General features: G+C 42.9%; 1 protein-coding gene across 4 annotated transcripts in view; it reads right to left on the bottom strand.

Annotated features, from left to right (window-relative positions):
- LYRM4 (LYR motif containing 4) overlaps window positions 1-11,792 on the bottom strand; it is a 119,243-nt gene that overhangs the window by 19,375 nt on the left and 88,076 nt on the right. For 2 of the 4 annotated variants that reach the window (XM_084850421.1, XM_084850420.1), the window contains 2 exons: window positions 9,617-9,802; window positions 7,226-7,598 (listed from right to left, as the gene is read on the bottom strand). The exons of 1 other annotated variant lie outside the window; for it this stretch is intronic. In XM_084850421.1, the coding sequence (XP_084706547.1) occupies window positions 7,536-7,598; window positions 9,617-9,802 (249 nt within the window). In that variant the 3' untranslated portion in view covers window positions 7,226-7,535. Of the gene's footprint in view, window positions 1-7,225; window positions 7,599-9,616; window positions 9,803-11,792 lie in introns of those variants that run through there. One more of the 4 variants, XM_084850423.1, reaches the window with a different exon arrangement.

Below are 11,792 nucleotides of genomic sequence, written 5' to 3'. Positions count from 1 at the left end.
CAGGAGAGAGTGGAGGACAGGAAGGCCTGGCGTGCTATGGGCCATGGGGTCATGAAGAGTCGGACACGACTGAACAACAACAACAAGGTCTGCGTTGGATCCAGACATATGATTGCTGGAGATCTGCTAATGCTGGGGCTATGGGGATTAGCACACTGCCACCCCCCTGAAAATCTGCTCCAGGGGGTTGGGGGACTTTCCAGAGCAGCATCGGAGGCAGTGTGGGAGACTGCAGAGGGAAGGGGAAACTGGCAAAAATTGCTCCCACCTTCCTCCATTGGAGAGCCTCTGCTGGATTTCAGTCTGTTCTGTGAATGGAAAGAGCTTTTCCATTCACAGAATGGCCAGTCTGGATCCAACCCATGAAGGGATTTCACAGCCATCTAGACCAGCCTTCCCTACCCTGGTGCTCTCCAGGTATTTGAGACAGCAATTCCTATTAGCCCCAGCAGGCATGGCCAATTGTCAGGAATGTTGGAAATTGCAATCCAAAACATCTGGACAGCACTGAGTTGGGTAGGGGCGATGTAGATGAAAAACATTAATAGCACCGTGTTGTAAGCTGAAAAGATAGTGTGTTGGATCCAGATTCAGCCATACTTGGAGTATGTCCATTGAAATGAATGGGCTTAAGTTAGTCATGACTGAAGTCCCATTAAGTATGACTGAATCTGGATCCAACTGATGATGTACACTAACCCCAGTCTGAACTTTGGAAGATACCAGAGGTGGCTGAAATCCTTTTTTATATAACTAGCTGCAGCCTATTCAAAGCTATTTTTCTTGAGGATCCCCCTTAAGTTCTTAGAAGTGAATGAAAGAGAGCAAAGAGATATAGTGATACATCAGTGGTTGTCCAGAAAATATTACTATTGTCTCACCAAGGACTGCTTCCAGATGAGGCTTTTATCGTGCCCTCACCCTGCCTGATTCATGCATTTTTACGGGGGATCCAGATGTCGTCTTCCACTCATAACCTCCTATGTTTTCCCTCTTCTGTCTTTTTTCTTACTGTGGAAAATCCACTAAGGAGAACAAGACGGAACTTGAATGTGGGTGAAAACTATAGTTATGAGGCATATTTTCTTTTGGTGGGAGGCAGGGGTGGGGGGATGCACAATGTCTTGCAGGTAATCTATGTGAGGACTAAACAGACATGACAAGAAATGTGTGACTTTGTCTTGTGTTCAAATATGAAATATGAACAGCTATGGGACCACCCCAATATAGACTGGAACCATAGTACAGGGGAAGGGAGTGTTTAACCCTTTACCCCACACACTTTTCCTGATGAAAACGAACCCCCTAAAGCTGCTATTTCCCCCCAAGATAAAAAACATATTGGTGTTTAACCCTCTTTTATATCAAGGCTCCAATCTGGAGTGGGGCTGCCTGTAACGGCTTTATTTTTTTTTTTCTTACAAAAAGATAAATACTGAAAAGCATCATATATTGCTTGACTAGTTTGGCCCTCAAAGAAAAGGGGAGTGCGTCTTACACATTTTATAATGGGAGGGGGAGCAGCATGCAGGGGAATCAGATTGGAGGTAACAGCGGGGATTCCCTCCAGGGGGTGGGGCCCCACCCCCCGGAGGAACCCCACCCCCCGGAGGAACCCCACCCCCCGGAGGAACCCCACCCCCCGGAGGAACCCAAGGAGGCTCTGTGGGCCAAATTGGGGCGCCTGGCAGGACAGATAAGGCCTGTGGCTGGGGGTTCTGCACCTTTGTTATTAAAAATGCAGGCCATGGGCATCTTCTTAAAAACTTGGACTTAAAAAGGTATCAGTTGCCTACCTGCCTGACACCTTTAGATTTTTTAATTGATTAATCTAACCAATTAATCATGAAGCCATACTTACAGTGCACTAGTGTAGTATTAAGGTATGCACTAGACATTGCACTTAACAGGAAGGCATAAACTTAACTATAGAATTTATGATTCTGTGATTCTATACCTTACTATGAGAGCACGGTGTTATTTCCAGCACTTAGAACAAGGATCAAAGACATGTCTATGCCTAAGCAGAAATAACTGGAGTGTATTTCAGAGGGATGGAGCTACCAATGTGTTGAACCTTAGAACAACAATAATGGCAGAGGCTCTTTGTTACTGGAATTATTCCTCTCCTTAGCACCTCTGGACTCCATGATTATAGGCTGTCAGTGGTGCAACCCATATTGCTACTCAAGTAGCCAAGTGGGGCCTTATGAAGCCTGACTTATTTTAACATAGCTATTAGTGCCTCAGGTTCTTCATGCAAGGTTATTCAGATACTAGAATAACTGGTATTTTAAACCATTTGGGGTTTGCTTCTTTTGTGAGAAGGTAGTATGTGCTCATTGCCGCATTCAGACCGCCCCCCCCCCCCTTTTTTTAAATTGTGGGCAACAAATAAGATCCTGAGGAAACTTGGTGTCGCTAACCATTTTTAAAAGTCTAGTTGACAATCAAGCTGAAAATTGTAATTAAAATGAGGAACAGAGGCAAGTGAAGGGCAGTATGAATTAATCGCTTTGGTTTTTCACTTTAGTTGGAGGTGGCTTTTGACAAATATTCAGTGGGTTAGTCATATTTTAAATTGACCCATTGAAATCAGTGGGATAGGCAAGTCTTTGCTCATACAAGTCCCACTGATTTCAGTGGGTCCATTAAGTGCATTTTACAATAGAGACAGTGCAACACACCCACCAGCTGTGATCTGATGATGTCCATGCTTATGAAAATAATCCACAAAGTGTGACACTCAAGGCTATGTAAACTGGCAGTGTGTGTGCTGCATTTCCAGTGTGCCTTTCTGTGGCTACTTTCCATTCTCTAAATGGCAGCAGCATAGGCAAAGTCAAGGCAAAGGAGAACAAGCCAAGGTGGCTTCTTGTCCTGGGGTTGCCAGGTATACAAAAGTCACTTCTGAGATTTTATAAAAATAGACGTTAGAAGCCTTGGAATGCGGGGTCTTCTGGCTTATGTGGAAACTGTCCAAGGGAATGTGGAAAAGATGCCATGCACTGTTCAATCATTTGAAGCTACTGCTTGCAGTTTTTGGAAGTCGCCAGTCAATGGGGGCTTATAGGACATTAAAAAACTCATCACTCTGATGAATGGCAGACCCTCGCTATCGTACACAGTTCCTATCCTAGGTGGCTTTGTCATTCCTCCCTAAGCTTCCACCTGCCTATGGGCAAACTGCAACTTGTGGCTGACTGGAGGAGCTTCTATGACCCTGTTCTGAAGTGGATGCATATAAGTTGTATGATGCAGCTCTTTAGATGTGCAACAGTTAAGAAAGGTTAACTACTGATCCTTCATTTAGAACTGCCTTCCCAAATCTTGTGCTGGCTGAGATTTATGGGAGTTGTAGTCCAACACATCTGGAGGTTACCAACTTGGGGAAAGTAGATTTAGACACATGACTAATTGCATGTAATGTTAAATGTCTGCTTGAATTCTTGAAGCCACGTGTAGGATTCTAAGACTGCTGTAAATAGTACGAGCCTGTAGAAGTTGGTGACTGCCCAAGCTGAACGCAGCCTGATGACCAGGCTACGTTCAGACATGTTTTTGATCCATGTATGCCTGCACAACAATCCCCCTGTCTCTGCAGTCTCATGTAATCAACCAGACTTGGACTGACAGCCCTTCAAGTATAGGACTGTTCTCTGACATCCTTTCTAATAGAAGCACTGTCCTCTGTAAAGTAGGACACATGGCCATCCTAGTTACTAAGTTCCAGGATATTGTTTGGATTTTATATTGCAGAGCTCATTTGAACTTTGAAATTGCAAACAACTTAATGTTGGTGCATGGTACTTGAGCAGATTTTTGAGCTTGATAAGGAGGTTATGGAAGGAGCAATATTTTTGAAGCAATTCATTCCCTCCCCTGCCCCCTTTCTCTCTCCAAGTAATGGACTTCTACTGTCTTCCTAAGATACTAAGCAATTTGTGAACTAACCATGAAATGCTAACTGGGATATTCCTTGTTGGTGTAAAGAAAGAAAAAGATACACACCATTCTTTATTTTTCCATAAGAAAACAAAATTTTAGCTATTTAAAAATGAACTGAAATGATGGGAAAAAGCTGTGGCTGCTGAGAACAAAACACATACTAAATAAAAATATAATACACTTCAATACTAGACTGAAGAGTAAGGGTTCATTGAACTTCCTTGATCATACTGTACTTCCAGTGAAAGGACATAAGCACTCCTGTGCAACTTCTAGAGCTGTAGTCCAAGATAAAGTGCTACTTTTTACAACGCATAAGTTACATACAGGTTCCATCACCAGAAGGTGCAGTGATGGCCTCAAAAAAGAAAAAAACAGTATTCATGGGAATAGGATATGCCATAGGATATGGCAACTACAATGGAAGTTCCATGTTCAAGGGCAGAATATCCTGGGACAAAGAGGAGGTGGGCTACAATTGACTGTGAGCATCTCAGAATTATTGGTTAGCTATTGGATCCCTTCATGGATCACTGCCTTGTTGTGGCGAAGGGGCTTGCGTAACTCAGTGAAGCCATAAGCTATGCCGTGCAGGGCCACCCAAGACGGACAGGTCATGGCAGAGAGTTCTGACAAAATGTGGTCCACTGGAGAAGGAAATGGCAACCCATTCCAGTATTCTTGCCAAGAAAGCCCCATGGAATGTATCACAAGGCTAAAAGATATGGCGCCAGAAGATGAGACCCTCAGGTCGGAAGGTGTCCAATATACTACTGGGGAAGAGCAGAGGGAATTTCCAAGTAGCGCCAGAAAGAGTGAAGTGGCTGGGCCAAAGCCGAAAGGACAGTCAGCTGTGGATGTGCCTGGTGGTGAAAAGAAAATCCGATGCTGTAAAGAACAATATTGTTTAGGAACCTGGAATGTAAGATCAATGAATCATGGTAAGCTGGAGGTGATCAAACATGAGATGGCAAGGTTGAACATCGACATCTTGGGATTCAGGGAATTAAAATGGACAAGCATGGGCGAATTTAATTCAGGTGACCATTATATCTATTACTGTGGGCAAGAATCCCTTAGAAGAAATGGAGTAGCACTCATAGTCAACAAAAGGGTGGGAAAAGCAGTACTGGGGTGCAATCTCAAAACGATAGAATGATCTCACTGGAAAAGACCCTGATGCTGGGAAAGATTGAAGGCAAAAGGAGAAGGGGACGGCAGAGGATGAGGTGGCTAGATAGCATCACCGATGCAATGAATATGGACTTGAGCACACTCCGGGAGAGAGCGCAGGACAGAAAGGCCTGGCGTGCTATGGTCCATGGGGTCACGAAGAGTCGGACATGACTGAACGACTGAACAACAAATTAGAGACATAATGTTGGACTAGATGGATCTTGGGTCTGATCAATAAAGGCTACTGATGTTTCTGTGGAGGTGATCTGTGGGCTTTGCCTTCACCTTTTTTGTGTGCTAGTGGCTATTGGGGATGCTGCTAGGTTTCGTCCTATGTTCAGTATTGTAGGGAAGCTTCTCTCTTGTTAGACTACAACTCCATTACCTCTAGCCAGCATAGCTGAAGGGCACCAGGTTGGGGAAGGCTTGTCGGGGAGTACAGCTGCTGTGATTGAGGACAAGTTGTAGGGGAACATCGCTGCTGTGACCGAGTATATAGGAGAGGTGATGCAACAAGTCAAGGGATAGAACGCACCCACCCAGCAGTTTAAATGACAATGCTCTAGCTCCTTCTAGGAGATTAGCTCCCTACTCTCACAAACACTGATTTCCACCCTTCGTGTTGCAGGTGTTTGAAAATATGCTCTCCTAAATGTGAAAAGATGTGAAACAAAAAAGCGACAGCTTAGTTAATATTTGTTCTTAAATGTATATGCTGCATTAGTGGCTGTATGGTTGCTCTTTTCACTCCTGTGACTTCGTCCTTAATCCACCTGGCTAAAGTCAGGGCTAAAAATTTCTGAACAGGAATATAATACAATATTTTACATGTCTATTGGCTTTGCACCTCTTAGATTCATAAAATTTTACTTAACTAGCTGCACATACTTAGCTGTTTGACTATCATAGGTCTCTAGTTCATCTTCCAGTGTTTTCCATAATACTGAATAAACGTCCACTTGGACTTACAGAATTTTCCCACAAAGGTTTTGTCTTCACATAGTATATGTGCAATGATTCTTTGCATGCCACACCAATGCTTAAGCATAATAGACTTCATTCATTCCAAGTCTCTATGCATGCATTGTAGACACACTGCAATATTTGTATGGGGGAAAGTGGAATATATTTTGGTACAGAAGTGATTTAATATCACTAAAGCGTGGAAAATCCATTTCTGGATTTGGAATCCCCTTCTGTTCTCTTATAACACTGAGGGTTACTCAGTGAAATTGTAAGTGTGGTTATCACAATGGTGAGGGATAATGGGAGTTGTAGGCCAAAACATCTGGAGGGCCACAAGTTGCCCAGTGCTGCTCTACAGACACATGGGGGTGTCGGATCAGGTGGTGCCTCATTAAGAGGCTACTTTCTGGACCAGCTCTGTGTCTACAGTGAGCAAGTTTTGAAATGTTAACAAAATGAGTTAAAATTCCTCTTTAAGAACAGAGTAAAGATATACCTGTGTGGGAACAATGATGTCCTTAATTATGCATCTTCTCACACTTGTCACTTTAAGTTCTTACACTAAATAAATCAACTGCTTTAGTGATTTGTTGCTCTGAAGAACTGTAGGTTCACATAAGACTGAAAGAGAGCTGAGAAGGTTGAATAGTAAAGATATCTTGAGGCCACCATTCTGATACAGCAAATGAAGACACGGGTGTTTGCAGGCTCTGGAAAGCACAACTGAGGTTTCAGTTCTATGAAAACAGATGCTTTTGGAAGAAAAACAATCCTTTCATTATAGAGATCACAGTTCTAGAAGTAATATATGTTTAATTCATTTTAATGCCTATGAAATGTTATGCTGACTGATGTTCACCAAAACGATATTCTCAGTGTTATTAATTTTCTTTTTTATAAAACTGCATTGGAGTGGAATTAAAGTTCAAATGGGAAGCAGTGCCTAGACTGATTAAAACTGCTCTAAGACTGCAACCGTAACTTTGTTATCTGAAATGATCTTGACATGTTTTGGAGACTGCCATAATCCCCTATACCCAATTTTCCAAATTGTGACAAATATTCACACCAGTGTTCCTGAGCTAGGTAAAAAGAGTATCAATGTCAGTACTTAGAAGCAAGCCAGCAAACCTCCTTTGGTTTATGGAATTTTATTGTCAAGGAAACTGATCATGTGGTAATACTAGCAAACAGTGACACATAAGACACAACAAAACACGTTCATCACCTTAGCGGCACATGGAAAGCACATGTACTGTGACATTTTAGGCAGCTTAGGTTAAGTCTGAGCGTAGAGTGTGGGGTTTTAATGACATTCTGTAAGAGAAATATGACAGCTCAAACCTAGGTAGAGAATGTAGTTCGTTCAAGTAAAAATCTGTGTGCGTTGTGGAATACTGAGGCTGGTTCACCACTGCTACAGGAGGAGAAGTCTTCATTCAGTATCAGACATTTTGTGGGCACTCAATAACAAGCTTCTCTGTTGAATATAGTTGACCTATGGTGACCTGAAATAAAAGAAAAATAGCTGTACTAGCTTTTCATGTGCAGTTTTTCCTACAATGGATCATTTGGAGTATATATGCCTACAAGAGATCATGATGAAAGCACAAGATGATCATTTGAGGTATGCTTAGCTTGGAATGGTCCAGAGCAAAAGTCCAATTTCTAGTGTTGGGGAAGCTGCTTCCCTGTTCTTTAGCTTCACAATTCTGTGAAATAGGCTGCTAGGCAGAGAGATCGAGATTTCCTTGTAAGATTCATAGTTGAGTGGGGATTTCACTTTGGGCTTCCTAAATCTAAAACTAACACTCTAGTCCAGCCTTCCCCAACTTGGTGCCCTCCAGCTGTTTTCGACTACAACTCCCAGCATTCCTGACCATTGCCTATATGGGTTGAGACTGGTGGGAGTTGAAGTCCAAGCCATCTGGAGGGCACCAGGTTGGGGAAGGCTGCTGTAGTCACTACACCATACAAACTCCACAGCATAGTAACCAATAATTACATTCATGAATACTCAAGACATGGCTTTTTAAATGCTTTTTAATAGGGCTCTCTTCCTGTGTGGGAAATCTATTTCAGCCGAGTGACTGATCTGGCCCAAAATGCACTGTAAAAGCATTGGGTTTTGGACTGGCTAGTCACTGGCAAGGAAGATTTATCTCCTGCTCTTAAGGCAACCCTTATTTTCTCTGCAAGCAAACATTCCATTCTCTTGCTACCCAGGAAGGTCAACAGCCTATGAATAACACTAATAGGCAGAAAAATAATGTTCATACATAACATGCCTGCATCAAAATAATTGAGCTTTATTAAGAAGAAATTTATTGTCAATCTTAGTTACTTGCATTTAAATTGAATGCAGCTTCTGTCAGACAGGACCATTATAGCTAGTAATTATTTCTGCAGTGAAACTATTACTATACTCCACTAATGCAACATCTATCTGGCTCTTAGGTCCTATATATCATACAGTAATTATTTGGACTGAGAGATCAACTCCTGGAACTTAATGCAGCTTATTAAAGAGAAAGTCTCTCCATTTGAATTATATTGTGGCTTCCTCACCATCTGTTTCATGCTTCTCCCGTATCCTTATAGAAGTCTTTTTTGGTTGGATGCTCTGTATTCCTATCCATTGTATTCATATAAATTAGAGCAACAAGTGCCTTCAGTTCTTTCACTTGTTCTTTCGGTGCATTACGTATCTGTTCCCCTCGAATCCAGCTGAGGCATGCAGTAGTATCGCAGAATTGTCTTGTGCTGCATTTCCCCACAGTTCCTTACAACCCCCTCTGCCCGCAGTCCAGTGATATATTTGAAACAACTGCTGCTATAGTGCCTGAGAGTAGTTCTTCTGTGGTGATTAGAGGCACGCTGGAGATGGGTGAGGGGGTCACTTGAACAAATATTGTTCCCGAGCAGGGGCACATACTCTCATTGCAATTCCTCCCTCCACCTGGTCTACATGTGCAGTGAAAAGTGAACAGACTGCACCACTTTAGCCTACAGATGGGAAGCATGAAAAAGTTGCCAATACCTTGTTGTGACAGGCTTCCAAGACAAAACAATCAATCAGTCAATCAATCAAACAAATAAACCTTGCAGGGGGGTATTTGTTTAGAAAATGGAAGGGGCTGCAGCTCAGGGGCAGCGCACCTGCTTTGCATGCAGAGGTTCCAGGTTCGATCCCTAGCATCTCCAAGGGCTGGGAAAACCGCCTGAAACCCGGGAGAGTCGCTGCCAGTCAGTGTTGACAATATTGGGCTGTTTATTCATTCCATTTCATTTCATTTCTAATCCACCCAATAGCCGAAGCTCTCTGAGCGGTTCACAAAAATTAAAACCAAAAAGCACAGAGTAAAACAATATAAAATATAAAAGCATTAAAACCACAATATAACAATACAACCAGAATAAAACCTAGCAGCAATGCAGATATTTAAAGTACAGATTTAAAACACCAAAGCTAAAAGACTAGAAAGCTAAAAAACTAAAATGCCTGGGAGAATAAAAAAGTCTTCACCTGGCACTGGAAGGAATACAATGTAGGCGCCAGGTGAACCTCACTAGGGAGCTCATTCCACAGCCAGGGCGCCACAGCAGAAAAGGCCCTCTTCCTAGTAGCCACCCGCCTCACTTCCTTTGGCAGGGGTTCAGATGGACCAATGGTCTGGTTCAGTATAAGGCAGCTTCCTATGTTCCTATGTACCTGCAGTCCATAGTACAGTCCGTTATGTCAGGCCTCAGACATAGAAAAGGAGTTCAAATTAATAGTTGCATAAAAAGAACTGACTGCTCATGAAAACCTGGGAGAACACCCAACTCTACTTCTTGTATAATATTTATAGAGCACAATCTTTTGAATATACCAATTAAGGCTAGCTGCATATACATCTGCACTGGTAAGCCTCTAAGAACACACAAGGGAAGTGGTGGCATTTCAGGGAGCTGTTGCTTGTGCCAGATAATGGTGTCCTTTGTTTACACTTCGGGGTTTTGCACTGCTGGCCAAAAACAAGAATGCTGGCCTGACCAACGAACGCATGACTTAGAACAAAACATTCCCTCCCCGGTGTTTTGGCTGAAGCGGGAGCCAATAGATCAAACATTCAAGAAGCTGTTGAACTTCTTTATACCAAAAAAAGAGCTCAGCTCCAGCTGATCAACTGTGTATTCAGGCAAGGAAGAATATCACAACACATAATCATCCTGCTGCCAACTGGAGAGAGGCCTTTCATCCGTTGTCAGAACAGCACCTTGGGGATGGTTTCTTATCATTTATTTTATGACTAAGATAAATATACTTTTTCAATTTAAACATATTCATAAGCTCCCTCAATACTCTCACTGGCATTCCGTGCTCACATATTATGTTTACTCCCAAAAAGACCTCTGAGCCACGCACACAGTATTTCTCATCACTTCACTAACCCAGCAGTGGATACCTTGCAGCTGAATATGTGAGGTACTGACCTGGATTGATTTCAATCGCCAAGAAACAAGGCCTGAACAAGCAAATGCAATCATTGATTGCTATAACCATTAAAACATGTCTATTTCCAACTAAATAAGAGTATTTATGCTACCCAATAGCATAATGCAAAACCTGTTCTCATGAAGCTCATAGCTTTTGCCCAAAGAATTGAGACGCCTGTTTTGAATAGAGCTTGCCAATTGACCTCACGTAAGATGGATGCAACTTGCACAGAAGTGCAAAGGGATTTTCCAACTAGATCAGCCTTCCCCAACCTGATTCCCCTCCAGATGTGTCGGAGGGTAACCTCTTTCAACCCGAGGGCCAAATTCAATTTCAGAGAAGCTCTCAGGGGCCATATTCCAGTAGTGGGCGAGGCCAAAGACAAAAGGTGGCAGGGCCAAACATACAAAATGTACCAGTGCATTTCAGCTTAAAGCTGTTACTGCCAGTAACTAAGCCTGAGCAGGGGCATTTCAACCTTTTAGAATGAGAGAGAATCACACAAAAGCTAGAAAATCACCAACTGGTGGTTAGGGGAAAGGGGGTGGGATCATCTGGGGAACCCTGAAAGGCCAGATGGGGACTCCAAGACGGTCAGGTTTAGCCCCTGGGTCCCAGATTCCCTACCCATGGACTATGCTGTCCAGAAGATGCTGGGAACTGTAGTCCAAGAAATCTGGAGGGCACCAGTGTTGTGGAACGCTGAACTAGATGATGAATGGTGCAGAACTGCACATTCCTGTTCAATTCTGATAATAAATCAATACATAACTGTGAATAATACCAATACAGCAAGTCTGCAGTAAAAGGTGAGTTTATACAGTCAACAGAACTAAATGGTGAAGATTTCCCTGGACTGTACCATCTCAAGCTGCAGGTGTGGGGTTTCATGTTTGAATGCTCCACAATGGAAGGAGATGAACCCTCCTCCCACACCACAAATAGAAATCTGGCATGTCACGGAGAAGTGTTCAGACTAGCTTTCTCCCTGGCATGCTGGTGTTTGCCTTCTCCATACAAACCTGCCCATGTTTTAAGATCTTCAGGAGATGCCTTTCTGTCTGTCCCGCCTCTGTCTAAAGTGTGTTTGCCAGGGACTTGAGAGAGGGACTCGAGAGAGGGACTTTGTGGTGGCTGCACCCAGGCTCTGGAACTCCATTATTATCTTTTTATTAGCCTGTTTTGCTGATCTTTATTTGCTGCTGCTGTTTTTAGCTGGCAG

The sequence above is a fragment of the Heloderma suspectum genome, chromosome 4, assembly GCF_057233095.1.
Source record: "Heloderma suspectum isolate Gila_16-S chromosome 4, 16-S_ref, whole genome shotgun sequence".
Lineage (NCBI taxonomy): Eukaryota > Metazoa > Chordata > Lepidosauria > Squamata > Helodermatidae > Heloderma > Heloderma suspectum.
This window is presented reverse-complemented; position numbering and strand designations above follow the sequence as displayed.